This window comes from Bos indicus x Bos taurus, chromosome 12, assembly GCF_003369695.1.
Source record: "Bos indicus x Bos taurus breed Angus x Brahman F1 hybrid chromosome 12, Bos_hybrid_MaternalHap_v2.0, whole genome shotgun sequence".
NCBI classification, from domain to species: domain Eukaryota; kingdom Metazoa; phylum Chordata; class Mammalia; order Artiodactyla; family Bovidae; genus Bos; species Bos indicus x Bos taurus.
The window spans coordinates 84,908,188-84,922,285 of NC_040087.1; the positions used below are offsets into that span (position 1 = coordinate 84,908,188).

Below are 14,098 nucleotides of genomic sequence, written 5' to 3' on the forward strand. Positions count from 1 at the left end.
ACAAAAGAGAATAAGAAGGATAAAATTAAGAGTGATAAAATTAATAGAGTGTCAAAAATCCCTGAACTAATAAAAATACCTAAAGCTGGTTATTCAAAATATATATATATATTAGGAAAGAGAAGTTCCTGGCAAGCCTGACTTTTAGGAACGCTGAGAGGGAGTACACAGAGTCCAACCGAGAAATGTGCGCAGAGAGGCAAGAGATGAGGAGAGCTGTGATCTCGGTCTGGATACCTTCTGTCGGTGTGGATGACATTAACGACGCTGTGGAGACTCACCCTCCGGGTGGGAGTGAGCCCAAGTGGGCAGCCCGACAGCCCTGTGGTCCCGTGAAGCACACAGCAAAGACTCTCCATCAGATGAAGGTGAAGAGCTGCCAAAGCCAGACAGCTTCTCACCTGACTTTACCAGATATCCAGGGACACTTACACAATCCCTCCTTACACAAACTGTTCCAGAACAGAGAAGAATAGGGCACCAATCATGTCATAAAACCTTCACAAACAGCCTAATAAAGGTCCCCGCCACCCCCATCCCGTAGGAACGTTCCTTCCCTGAGACACACCCAGGGAGCCGTGAGCAGGCTGGACCCAGCGTGACATGCTCAGAGCGCACACTGTGATCCAGAGCATGCAAGCAGCTTTCTCACTGAGCGACCCATCAACGCCACTCAGCACACCCCGCCTTCTAGAACAGTCCTGGGATCTGATCACCGCACACCCAAAACATATCTGGTAACCTCATATTTCCTAATCACAAGGCAGGGGTCAACAGAAATAAAAGAGAACTTAAAGACTATAAGAAGGGTATCTTCCAGAAAGCAGCAACAAATATAATCTTAAATGAGGAAACACTGATGGCGAGAGAAGCCCATTTATGTAACATCACCTCAGATATTTCAATCAAAGCAGCAAAGCAAGAGGAACTGAGGATAAGAATATTGTCAAAGAAAAGTATTAGACTAAGAAAATTCAGCAAGATGACTGGACACGAGGCAAATTTATGCAAAAAAAAAATTTCATATTGACATTATCGTTAGAAAATGAATAGGAAGAAATCCCATTTGTAACGGCAGCAGAAACCAAGAAACACTCAAGGATAAGAATAGCAAGTATCTATGTGCTGGAGTTTATGTGTGTATGTGGGTTAGTCGCTCAGTCATGTCTGACTCTGTAGTTTACATCCTTAGGAATAATTAGCATTACCGCAGACCCAGACTGAAGCGATACGTTCTGAATGGGACGACAGTAACGTGAAAACGCCAGTTCTTTTCCAGTTAACACCGGGATGCAAGGCGGCTGATCACTCACTTCTAATGTGTGGCAGGAAAAATAGGTGCGCAAGAGGGTCAAGAGCAGAAGTGGTGAAGAATAGAAAGGCAACAGCGGAAAGTGGCAAGAGCCTAACGGCCGGAGGGCAGGACAGAACCCGGCTGCCTTTCCGGGCGCCGGGACTTACTGGTGGACAAAGGTTACATCTCAAACCCGTGCGACAGGAAGCCACTCCGTAAATGTTTGTGGGATGGTACCTGGATACATAGGAGAAAATAGAAGTTGATGCTGGTCTCATCCCATATGCAAAAATAAATTTCGACTGGATTAAGAACAACTGTAAGGAGATCCAACCAGTCCATCCTAAAGGAGATGAGTCCTGGGTGTTCATTGGAAGGACTGATGCTGAAGCTGAGACTCCAATACTTTGGCCACCTGATGCGAAGAGCTGACTCATTTGAAAAGACCCTGATGCTGGGAAAGATCGAGGGCGGGAGGAGAAGGGGATGACAGAGGATGAGATGGCTGGATGGCATCACCGACTCGATGGACATGGGTTTGGCTGGACCCCGGGAGTTGGGGATGGACAGGGAGACCTGGCGTGCTGTGGTTCATGGGGTCGCAAAGAGTCGGACACGACTGAGCGACTGAACTGAACTGAAGAACAACATAGAAACACAAGATCATAAAAGCATTAAAGGAGCACGCAGCACAGTATTATTGAAATCCTGTGGTTGGGAAAGCAACTTTCTCTAAGAAGTTAAATTCAGAAACCTCCAAACAGGAGGACAAATTTGGCAAAAACCTTCTATAGTTTAAAGAGACCAGAACAAAGTTAAAAAAAGCAAGTGACGGAAGGGTCAGAAAGATGCGCCACACGCAGAAGATGGATACCAAAGCTGATATAAACCAATGAAAAAGGCAATCCAATAGAAACCCGCATAAAGCACACAAATCACAGAAAAAATAATAAAATGATTGTCACTGAGATCTCTCTGTATTGAAACTGGCTTCGAACTATGGTCAAGTCCTTGTTTAAATTCAGTTGAAAATGTTTTGTCCCAGAAAAGCATACTGAAGTTTTAAGACACGGATTCTGGGGACCCTGAGACGGAGGGGCTTATGCACTGGGGCTGCTCCAGCCGCCCCCTGACCCGGCTCCATTATTCCTCCTCTTCTCGTTTGATCAAGTCTGACAGGCACTGTTTTGTCTCTTAAATTTGCATATCTTTATTCATTATGCACACTGATGGGCTGAGCTGTCTCGTCACTTTGGAGGAGCGCTCCTGAATTTGGCAGATACATTCTGTCACACTCCATAAATAAGTTTCTGAGACCGGTTTGTGTGCTTCACGTTAGGAAATTAAAGGCAGGGAAGGAGGGCCCTGGTGATGACTTCCATGTGGCAGCGCGTGTAAGTCAGGCAAGTCTACACTCAACCAAAGCTGCGTCTTCCATTCGTTTTTACTGTATTTCTAACTTCTTTGCCATGGGCAGCCTCTCTCAAGGCGAAGCAACTACTCCCTTTCCAGTTTCAAAACCAGCCTCAGATACTTTACTTTTTTTTAGCCTCAGATACTTTAAATATCCCCATTCCGGCTTTAAAAATCCCCACCCAGTCAAGGAGCCAACTTACTCAATCTCAAGTAATTTGAATCAGATGGTGAAGTTAAAGGCAGACAGGACCATGGTGGGCATCTGGGGTAAATCTGAGATGGCCGTTCCCGAATGCTTTCCGGGGGTGCTATTGGTTAGTCAGGAGCGAGGCGCCCCGTGCCCCACGGAGGGGCTTGTCTGTGACTCTGCGGTGCTGGAAGCAAAGTTAAACTTGGCTCCATCGGGTCCCAGATGTCCTATGAAACGCTAATTTCTCTGTCATCTTGTTCCCCCTTTCTCTGTGCCAGTTTTCAGATTCTTTTTCAGCGAGATCTCTCCTGTGACTTGGCTGTATACATTTTTTTCATCAGACAGGTGAGCCTCATTATGTTCAGGGAGGAAGGAGGGGCTCTCGGCCTCTCTCTAAGACGTCAATCTTTGCAACAGGCACATTACCGGCGTCAACAGCAAACACTAACCTGGTACCTGCGGACGCTCTGGGCACAGACTGGCCTTGCTTATTTATCTTCATAGCCGCCTACAGTGTCCGCCAAATGACCCCCGACACCTCCGTTCCCAGCCCCTCCCCTCCCCCACGAGTATCACAGAATTTAACCCCGTCTTCCTTTTCCAGGCTTAAGTGGGTCGTGTACACCCAGAGCCTGGAGATACTGCGTCCGCAGTTCCCTCCTGGGGCCCGTGTGAGCTGCCTGGTCTTCCCTGCTCGCACCTGCACCCACTTGACAGGGAGGTGTGCGTGTATGTGTGCATGCACAGTCACACCCGGATCTGCTTTGGTATCTACTGCATTCACAGGGACGCCTGGGGATGGCTTGGGGCCACGGTTGGGTCTAGTCTCTCTTGCCGTCTGAAGGGCGTGGGCTTGTTCACGGGTCCCAGGAGGGCGCCCTCAGGAGGGCTTTGTCAAGCGTCAAGTACTCTGTATAGTGGGCTTCCCAAGGGTTCAGTGGTAAAGCATCCGCCTGCCAATGCAGGAAGCGCCGGTTTGATCCCTGGGTCAGGAAGATCCCCTGGAGGAGGGCATGGCAGCCCACTCCAGGATTCTTGCCTCGAGAATCCCATGGACAGAGAAGCCTGGCAGGCTACAGGCCATGGGGTCACAGAGAGTCAGACACGACCGAGTGACTTAGCACACGGCACTCCGTATGGTAACAGAGGATAAAGTACGTTCATCAAAGTGAGCGCTTCATTCAGTTCACGTTCAGTAGAAGCCATTCGGACAGATGAAGCTTGGAGCAACTCCTGTGACAGCCTTTCCTGCCTGATCCCTGGGGGGTGAGGAGGGGTCGACTGCCCGGCTCCCTGACTGCGACCCACTAACGCTGCATCCGCCGCCCCCTCTGTGAGCACGCGTCCCTCGCTCAGCCAGCCCGGTTTCCTGCGGCTCAGGGGGCCCCTCTCTCCCGTGGCCCCTCCCTCTTCCTGCTGCTGCTCTCGGCTGGAGCCTGGGGGGCCGACCACTTGCCCTCCTGTCCCAGGGAGCCCCCGAGACACGCTGGGAGGGGTCAGGAAGGCCGCCCTCTGTCGGGGCCTCCTGGGTCCCGGTCACGCGGGAGACTGGCTCACACCACCCACCATGTGCGGTGTCTGCGTGTGGGTCAGGCCAGAAACTCCACCTGGGACTGGGAACGGCTTGTTCTACGGGCCCGGCTGGCGGCTCGGAGGGCCTTTCCTGTTTCTGGAAGGTTGGTGAGGAGCACAGGCGAGCAGGGCCTCCTGGGCTTGTCGGTCTGGGCCCGTGAGGGCGCAAAAAGCCAGGTGCTTTAAGAGCAGAGAGGCAGGCAGAGAAGGTTCGAGAAGAGAGAGCTGTCAGCTGGACGCGCCCACAGCACGGCCTGGCCAGGTTCGCCCGGTTCCCTTAGCCGGGCATGTTCTCTTCCCGGGTCCCGTCGCTGGGAGAAGCTGCTGCCTCCAACAAAGCTGAGGTTTCTCTGCCTCGCAATCTGCGTGTCCCTACAGCCAGCCTCCACCAGCCTGAGCTGGCTCGTCCCCTGAGGGGACCCCTCCCTCCATGTCAACCCCCGAGAGTCCTGAGCTCTGCTGTCCTGAGACCCAGCTGCCCAAGGCCATCGGGGCCGTCGCTGACACGTGGATCAGCGCTGTGTCCTCTTCTGGGACCTCACCCTCATCTCCCACTGCAGCACCGGCCACGGCGGCGATCCCAGCCCTGGGCGTCGCGGGCTCCGGGCTGCCCTGTGCTGTGGGGCCTTTCACGGCTCCTGCTTTCCCAGAGTTCAAAGCACCGGGAATACAGAGTCGTGTCATTGTTGGGAGTCGGAGCGTAAGTGTTGTTTGATGTCTGGGCCCATGGTGTTTTGCTGGTAAAATCAGCTCAGGCTATTCTGAGTTACAGGAACTGTCAGGGAAGCCGTAAAGCAAGTGACGTGTCTTTTAGCAGGAGGGGGCGGGACCGGCTCGCTGAGGCGTCTGCTGCGATTTTTGTAGCTGTTTCTGAAAACACTGGAGATGGATTCACTGGTGACAGCGCTGTGGCGGTGGTAAACGGCGAAACAGAAAAACCTAAATGTTTTGCGGCTTTCCAGCTGCACCGTGGTCTTGACGTTCAGGGAGGTCCCGGGGAGGGCGTGGTAGGTAGAAAGCTTGGGCAGTGGGCTTAGGGTAACCCAGCCAAGTTGCTCTAATCTGGTGTTTTATTTTATCCTTTGAACATTTTAATTTAAATTTCTTTGTTTCAGACCTTCCTAAACAAACAAAAGAACAACAGCAATGAAATGAAAAGGCGGCTGTCTCCTTGGTCTGCTCCCCCAGCGCCCCCGCCAGCCCTCCGTCCCTCCGGTGTTCTCTCCGGGAGGGGGTGGACGTCACTCGCGTCCCTGTGGTCCGCTCCTTTCCCGCACGTGTGCGTGTATCCACCGACAGCTCGCAGGGTGGGGTTGCACCTTGTAAGCGTGCAGATGCGCACCTGCGCTGTACGCGCCACCCTGCACTGGTCCCTGCCGTCCAGGTCACGCCTGACGGCCCCCCCCCCACCCCCCCGCCCCTCGTGAAGCCCCGGCTCGTGTCCACGGATGGCCGTGCAGGGTCACGATTCATGGTCACAGCGGTCGCCTCTGATTGTGCGCTGTTACAATGAACATCTTTGGACGTGTCGGGGGGCGGACAGTGTCGGAGACGGTCCGGGGACTTCCAGGGAGACGGCAGCAGGGTGAGGAGCCTGGGGGCCGCCCTCTCACGCTCTCCCCCACCGTCTGGAGGGAAGCCGGGCCCCACCGTGAGCTCCCTGCGCGGAGGGCCGTTTTTCCCCTGCCTGCTCAGGCCGCCGCGTCCTTAGCGGAAGTGGGACGGCCCCTTGGACTCCGCCGGCGCCTCTGCGGCTCTCACCGCACTCGGGTCACTGGAGCACAAGCGGAGCGCTTTCTGGCGGGGTCCCTCCCAGGCCCTCGGGGCCGGGCGCTCTCACACTTTCAGGCCCAGGCAGTCTCTTCCGCAATCCCTCCCTCTGCTCCCCGCCCCCTCCGCACCCCACCCCGGCTGCCTCGCGGCGCAGTCACCCCCCGCCGAGGCTGCCCGGTCACCCCGGCCCTTCACTCTGCTCGCGGTTGCTGTCATCTCGTCCCCCTCCCCGTGGCCCCGTGATGCCTGCCTAGCCGCATACCCTGCCTTTAAAGGCATTCCCAGGCAGCTTATGGTCTTGATGTTACTGTAGATGGACTTCACTTCATTTCCCAGCTGCTTGCCACTGGGTATCTAATACAAGGGCCGATAAGGCTCTTCAGACCAAACACCGAGAACCAGTGACAGTTCAGCATGAACTTAATTTTGGGGAGTTAAGCAGAGCAAAAATTTGAGCTTATTTTTGGTCAATGTGAAAATGATGTCCACATTAAAAAAAAAAGTATTAATGAGTTTTTTAAATTAAAAAAGTATTGAGTTTTCTTCTTAAAAGTCCTAATTTTAAAAATTCTTCCCCTTCTATATTATTCTGAACCCAATTCTAGGCAAAATAGGAGTTCAGTGTAAGAATTTCAGTGTCATGACTTTGAACCACAATGTATCAACCACCCAGGGAAGCCTGGAGGCTGCTCAAGCAGAGCTTCTAGGAAGCATTCTCGCCCCCAAGAAACAGTCCAATTCTGTCCAATTCCAGGACGAACCAGATGTCCTGATCTTCAGCAGATTCTAGCAGGTTCCGTTAATGCTTTCTAGTAACTGTCACTAACAGTTCACCGTGATGCCTTTGAGATTCAAGATACAGCTCATACAGGGGATGAGGGAACGAATGGCACCAGGTTTCCCCTCTCCTGGAACTCGGCCTCTGGCGACTTCGGGATCAGTCCCTTAGAACAGCTTCTGAGGTCAGCGGGGTTCGGGCGTGATGACAGGTGCCTGCACGGGAAGTGGCAGTGACAAGGCGTGTGTCCTGGGTTCTGCCTCAGCACAGAGTAACTTCTGTGATGCTCCAAACAGCGGCCTGGGGCTTCCATAATGTACAGCGAGTACTGAACGTTTTAAATGACGCACTGGGCAGGCCAGAATGGCTATTGTTTCCACTTGTTAACTAAGATTTATGCATTTAAAAGGCTTCCGTGTATTAATATGTGCTGGCTCAAAGAAGCTGAGGAAGCTACGGCTGTGGTTCTTTATGAAGATAAGCGTACAGGCAAGTACTCTCAGCTGACAGCAATTCCTAACACCCCCTCACCCTTCTCCCAAGAGAGACCCTGCACCTCCCGAGAGAAACCCCGTGCCTCCCGAGAGAGACCCAATGTGCCCGTAAGCCGAAAGCAGGTGAACAAACCGGAGGTGCTAACAAGTGCTCTGTGGGAGTGCTCCACGGGCAATCAGAAGAGGGAATCACTGTTCACAGCAGAAAGCAAGGCAACAGTTCCTGCCACAGCGCCCCCGCCCCCACATGGGGGCAAGCACACCCAGAAACACAGCGCGTGTGAGAGGTTTTTATTCAATCTGTAAAGGACAGTTTAAAAACAAAATGTTAGTAACACTCGGAGGACACTGGTTTTGTTCATCTGACACATCTTCTATCTTCACAGATTTTTTATTACAAAAATCAGAAAAGTAAAAATTCAGGACAATAGTCGCACAGTGGAACCACTAGTTGCCTAAACAAAAGCTAATTTCTATAAAACCATAAACTTAATGAAGCTTTATTAAGAGAGATTCAAAATTCTGTTAACTGGATACACGTAGTGGTATATATTTTAAAGCAGAACACCCCAAGAAACAAAAGCAAGGAAAAAAGAAAGTACAGGTCGGAAGAGTCAGTTAAATGTGTTGACCTGACAGTCCCTACAAGGAGTAACTTCCACTGCATACAGAGGAAACCGTTATCTGTGGTAAAAATCCTCAAGCCCGAGTAGGAAACGCGGGTAAAAACACATCAGGTCGGCAGTCAGGCCCAGGCCGCACGGGCTGTCGGTGAAACCAGGGCAGCGAGCGCCAGCATTCCAGGAGGCGCCGCCGTGTTCTCAGACCACTGTGTGTACAGGGAAGACCCTCACCACGCGGCAGGCAGTGAAGCTTCCATGAAAAAGGCTCTGAAAAAGACAAACGCTCTTTTCTTCATACAAATCACTGCAAGAAATCTGTGTAAGGCTGTACCTTGCATAGGGAGATAGCTGTCTTCTGTCAAAAATTCTACAGAGAGGAGGAAAAGCAAGTTCTTCAAAATGATGCCCATGTGCCAAGAGGCGGGTTTACCAGGCACCTCACTTACTGTCTCCGATTCTTCATTAGATAAAATTTAATTCGACAGAAGAGAAAATGGCAATTTACGGTGACATTATTCAAAAGAGAATATCGAGATTGGCAGCAGAAAACGTAGGTTCTAAAAGCGCGTCCGGAAAGAGGCCCCCCGTCCCACGGAGACAGCCGCGCGCTGAGTAAGCCCTGCCTGCACTCGCACCAGGACTTGAGGAGGCCGGCCACTCGGAGCGCGCTTTTCCAGAAAGCTGAAGCACGAGACGCCGCACGGGCGTGGCGCTCCTTCGGGGGCGGAGGCCCGCGGCCCTACGAGCCGTGGGACAGGTGCATGGCGCCCAGCACGGCGCTGTGGCAGCCCTGCTCCGCCTTCACGGGGCTGGCATGCTCCAGCGCGCTGCTGAGCTCGGGGATGCTCTCGGCCGTGTCCCCAAAGCCGTGGTAGTGGCCATACTGCAGGCTCTCCTCTGCCCAGGAGGGCCTGCTGGCCACGCAGCTGCTCGGGCTCCCGTTGAGGTGCAGGGAGCCGCATGTCTCCGGGCTGACTTGGGTGTTCCTTTCCGGCTCCTCAGTCCCGTTAACGCCGGGGGAGCCCTGGCTGCTCGGGAAAGGCAGCCCTGGAACTAGGCCAGTGCCGACTCCGTTAAGTCCTGCCGAGCACTGGCCACTCCTGCTCTCCATCCCACAGGGCTGGGCCGTGGAGGGGAAGTCCAAGTGTCCATTGGCGACACATCCGTTTGTCAGTGTATTCGATACGGAGCTACTGTTTTTCACATCTGCATTAAGAAATACACCTGTCACCAAAATTCAGAACCAGAAGGGAGGAGAGACTATAAAACGCTTCCTTGCTGCTACCATTTTACAGGATTTATTTAGCTTCTTTTCTTTACACAAACCAGTTTCTTTTGCAAGGCAAAAAACTGTGCGTAAGTGATTTAAAAATAAAACATTACCAGTTGCATTTGCCCGGTAAGGGCAAAGGGCAAGAAAGGAAACACTTAAGAAATTTCACTAGTGTAGGGGAGCCAAATTAAAAAAACTTCAGCTGACAAATATGCCACGTGCAAAATACCAATAGCATTGAACTGCTCTCAGTTTAAGACTAGGTTTGGAGAACAGTTTTAAAAATCATGACCCTCGAAAAAGTCCGTCAGAAATGAACGTTTAAGTGTTCCCAACAAAGGGTTAAAAAACAGAAAACTTCAAGCTTTTTTTTTTTTTTTAAAGAAAAGCAACTGATGAAGCGTGTGAATGAAGGAAGCTCCCAGGGTGACGCTGACAGCGTCCCCGGAGGCCCCTCACCGCGCCTCCTCCAAGGCGGGGAGCCCGCACGGGGCGGCAGCGAGGCTGTGGTTCCTTAGCAACACCTGGATCACACAGCATTTCTGCAAGATGCCACAGAGCAGCACGGGCAGGCCGCAGAAGACCACGAACCCCAAGATCCCATGCGCGCAGTCCTGAGCCACGAGCACGTCCTGAAGTGTCCTCTGGGTTCAGCAGTTACAGGGACTACGGTGTCCAAGGGTCCACTGTCAAAACCCATAATCTGCATATACAGACATCCGTTAGGAGGGGATGTCTTATGGGAAAAAACGTCAGTCACAAAACATTTGGCCACACGGGAACAGGCAATGACAAGTATTTTTCTGTATAACGAAACTTGAGGACCAATACACGTTCACAGGAATTCACACAACAGTACAGAAACAATCTAAGGTCATGACTTGCTCGATGACGTTAAACTTTACCCCAATGTCCTGCACTATTAAAGCAAGGCACGACATTAAAGCATGACTCTGTCACCTTCAGAGTGAGGACACATTCCTGCGTGTCCCCTGGCCCTATCACAGCCCCACACCACGACCCCCGCCCAGATGTGCACTCAGATACGGGTTTCTGTGTGTCCCCAAGTTTTCCTGATGATGGAAAATCGTGGCTCATTCAATGAGCAAAACACCTAACCGTGCCACTAGTTCTCAACTTCCTCGCAGTTTAAGAGAGTTTTAAGAGCTTCTATAAATTCTTCAGAGGACTGTGGATTATTTCTTCTCAAATTAAATGACAGCTTTTCTAGTTAAACTCAAGGCTGGAGAACAAGTGTTTCAAGAACTAAACATGAGGTAGAATTAAAAATAACACAAGCTATTCCCAGAGAAACATTTATTTTTTTCAAAAACCAGAAGCTTTCCCTGGGTAATAAAACTCATGGGTAGTATGGTGACCTTAACAGTTAGTAAGACAACCATGATACTACTAACAAAGATGGAGATTACATTTTCAGGGGACTGGGCCTCGGAAACCCGGCTTGATTAGACTGTACTTTTCCGTTTAATGTTCACTGCGTGTGCGCGGTCCTTCTCTGGTGCCCAGTTAGAGTAAATGTGTTCCATTATGCAACCTCAAGCCAAGGTGAGCGGAACCTCACAGCTTTACGGAACATCTAGTAAAACCTAGCGTGAAAACAGCAAGCGTCCCGGAGACGGACTGAGGCTGTCGGTGCCCGGCCAGACCTGCCTGCCGACGCCCTCCGCTGCCGCTGGCCCGGGACCGCAAACTCTGCTCCAGTCTGCCTTCCAGGACTCGCCCCGCCCCCTCCGCTGTGTCCACCCACTGCGGGTCACCTCTAGCGATCTAATACATTTTGTTTGCTGAAAGAGTGTTATAACTGAAATGATGAAAAACACGGGGAACGCTCACTTGACACCCGTCACATGGGATGCGCTGAGCTTAAATAGTGGGCTGTTCAATGTCAGGTTCAAGTGCGGCATTAAATTTACTTGAAAACCCAGGGAAATAAAATGTCTGAAGATCAAAGAGTGATGACTTCTATCTTTTTAAAAGCATGTACCAATGCCATTTTTTTTTTTTTTTAAGCTGGCTTTCAGTTTTGTTATTTATCTTTAGCCAGGATTTTAAAATGTATTTTCCAATGAGAACTTCCCTTGGAAAATCTATCCACTTCATTTAATTACCCGGCAAAATGGTGACTCTACCCATAACAATTCTGTAGCTTCTAGAAAGATGCACACACTTTCATTATATGAACAAAGATGATTTTTTCATGTACCCCTGGGAAACAAGAATTTCGCATACAGACATAATAATAAAACTTAAAAAAGAAACAGTATCTATTTCCAAATACATTAAAACATTAAGAGAATGGCTAAAACGTTTTCATGCTCACCTAAATAAAAGGATAGAAAAAGGCATTAACTAAATGGCTAAATGTTTACTCTAAATACTAACAGAAACAGAGCCCTTACCTTTTAAAAACCAAAAGTGACTACCAACTGTTTTAATATACTAAAAATTTTAGTGAAAAAGGTGTTTTGTGCTGACACGGTTCTCAGCATTTTAGTAGATTCAGAGTCAATGTCACACAAACCAAAGCGCCCAGGAGGGTTGAGTGGAGGACTCCACACGGCCCTGGCAGGTTACAAGTCAAAACCATGACACCTGCTAGCTCTCAGTGCCTACAGCCAGCCACTCCTTTCGCTGTTTATCCCTTTGAAACTACCAGCAAGAGTAATTTAACAAACGTTTGATAAATTCACCCCAAGGTCCTGTATCAGAAAATGAAAAACGGTAAACCTCATTAAAATCAAACAAGGCACATTAAGCAAAAGCCTCAAATCAAAATAGAAAGATTGCACTTATATTTTTCATATCCATAAAATGCACCAGAACACTGAATTCTTATATCTACAAACTTGTCCAAATCATAGTATGACATTCTTTAAAACGCGGGACAAAGTGCAAAAACTGTCTGCGCCAACTCATGTTAGAAATAACACGCATACTGGTTCCTGCAACGACAGGGGGTCTGCATTGCCGAAACAGTATAGATTTCTATCTCTTTGGGTCCAACGGAACCGCCCTCCGGCAGTTTGGTGTCTTCGACCGTTGGACCGCGGCTGCGGCTAACGGGAACCTGTCCGCCCCCACCTGTGGCGAGCTCTCTGTCCACGTGCATCTTGTCGGGGTCGTCTTCCACCTCACCACTCGCGAGCGGCATGGACTCATCCAGACTGTGGGCTGCGCAGAAAACAGACATGTTTAGGTTCCTTGCACCCAAGACAGATGCGCCTCACTCTTTGTCATCAGAGCACTGGATGCTCCCAAACTGCCAAACAGCTTAATAATCTATGGATTACCAATGACCTTGGCACATGACCAAGAAACTTACTTTCCCACAATAGAGAATAATTCCTGAAACGTGCAGCTTTGATGAAGTCATGGCAATTCAGACACCTACTCAAGATTTACTTGCTGGCATAAATTCTCATTTAAGGCTGGTATTTGGGCAACATAAAGCAGTTACGTAACTCGAAGACATTTATTTCTAAATACTTCTAAAGATTCAGGATGGTCTGTTACACCCCCAAATGTTCCTTCAGTTGTTTTTCATAAAGAAATGATAATTCTTGAGTAACATAAAAACCATTATAATGATCCTCAAATTTAAAAATCAGTGATTTCATTAATAGAAAATAAATTCCAAGATCAAGACAAGCTCGTCGGATATGGGCTGAGAGCAGCTCTGGCCCTGTGCCCCAAGATGTGGCGCAGCTAGAAACGCCCAGTAAGCTTCTGGGCTCCAGGACGGCAGGACTGAAGCTACGCATGCGCCTCAGGGCACGCCCACGCTCGCATTGTGGAGCACGGCGGGTGCGCACACCTGGTACCCCTTCCGGCGGGGCTCACACACTGCAGAAACACCTCCTGCTAGCCCTGGGGCCCCTACTTCTCAGGAGCAGCCACTGCCACGCTGCGCATAGCTATCCAGTCTTAAGCAGCAGGCATTGTTACGACATCGGATCTGAAGGATCACTCGCACGTCTTGCCAATATTCATTTACCACTAAACGAACACATCCCAACAACGAAATTCAAAAGGATCCTTAAAGCTGAGGAACAACTCCCTGAATGGCCACCAAGAGCTCACCCACTACCCAGCTCCCCACTGCTGCCTGAGCGGGGCTCCTTTTCCATCACAAACACCGTAATTAACTACCATCCCTATAAACACACTTTTGCATACACTTCTGCTTCTCCACCATGATACACTAGAATGGTTTCTGGGTCACACGATATATACAACAAGTAAGTAACAAGTTTCAGTGCTATTTCTTTCAAACAAACATTTAAAAACACAAAGACTTGAACTCTGCAGCTGCAACTACTTCTAGAGGCACATGAATTGTTTTCAATATCGGAATGAACATATCAGTTTCAGAGTATCCCCAAACTGTTAAAAGTTTTAGATGAAAAAGTCTTAAGAGAAACACAAATTCGATGATCAGTATGCAGAACAGACAGAATGGTGTGACGCGTGCTGTTAAGAGATAGCAGAAATCTGCATAGACACGAGGCCATGAACACCTAGAAATAGAAGTGCTTTGAAACCAGAGGCAACCAACGGAGGACTTCAGTGGTTTTCAAAGCTTTTCTTAATCCTCCACAAGCCCCACTGAGGTCACTGATAGGCTAGGTTCCAGCTTCACCATCAAACAAGGTACTTTCAAGAAA

The 14,098-nt window shown here is 49.9% G+C and overlaps 1 protein-coding gene across 1 annotated transcript in view; it reads right to left on the reverse strand.

Moving 5' to 3' along the window:
• Nucleotides 1–7,793: 7,793 nt before the first annotated feature.
• The window catches only part of ANKRD10 (ankyrin repeat domain 10), a 31,906-nt gene continuing 25,601 nt past the window's right edge, over nucleotides 7,794–14,098 (reverse strand). The window contains exons 5-6 of the mRNA XM_027557976.1: nucleotides 12,516–12,605; nucleotides 7,794–9,346 (exon numbers count right to left, since the gene is read on the reverse strand). Coding sequence (XP_027413777.1) covers nucleotides 8,880–9,346; nucleotides 12,516–12,605 — 557 coding nt within the window. The 3' untranslated portion in view covers nucleotides 7,794–8,879. The remainder of the gene's footprint in view (nucleotides 9,347–12,515; nucleotides 12,606–14,098) is intronic.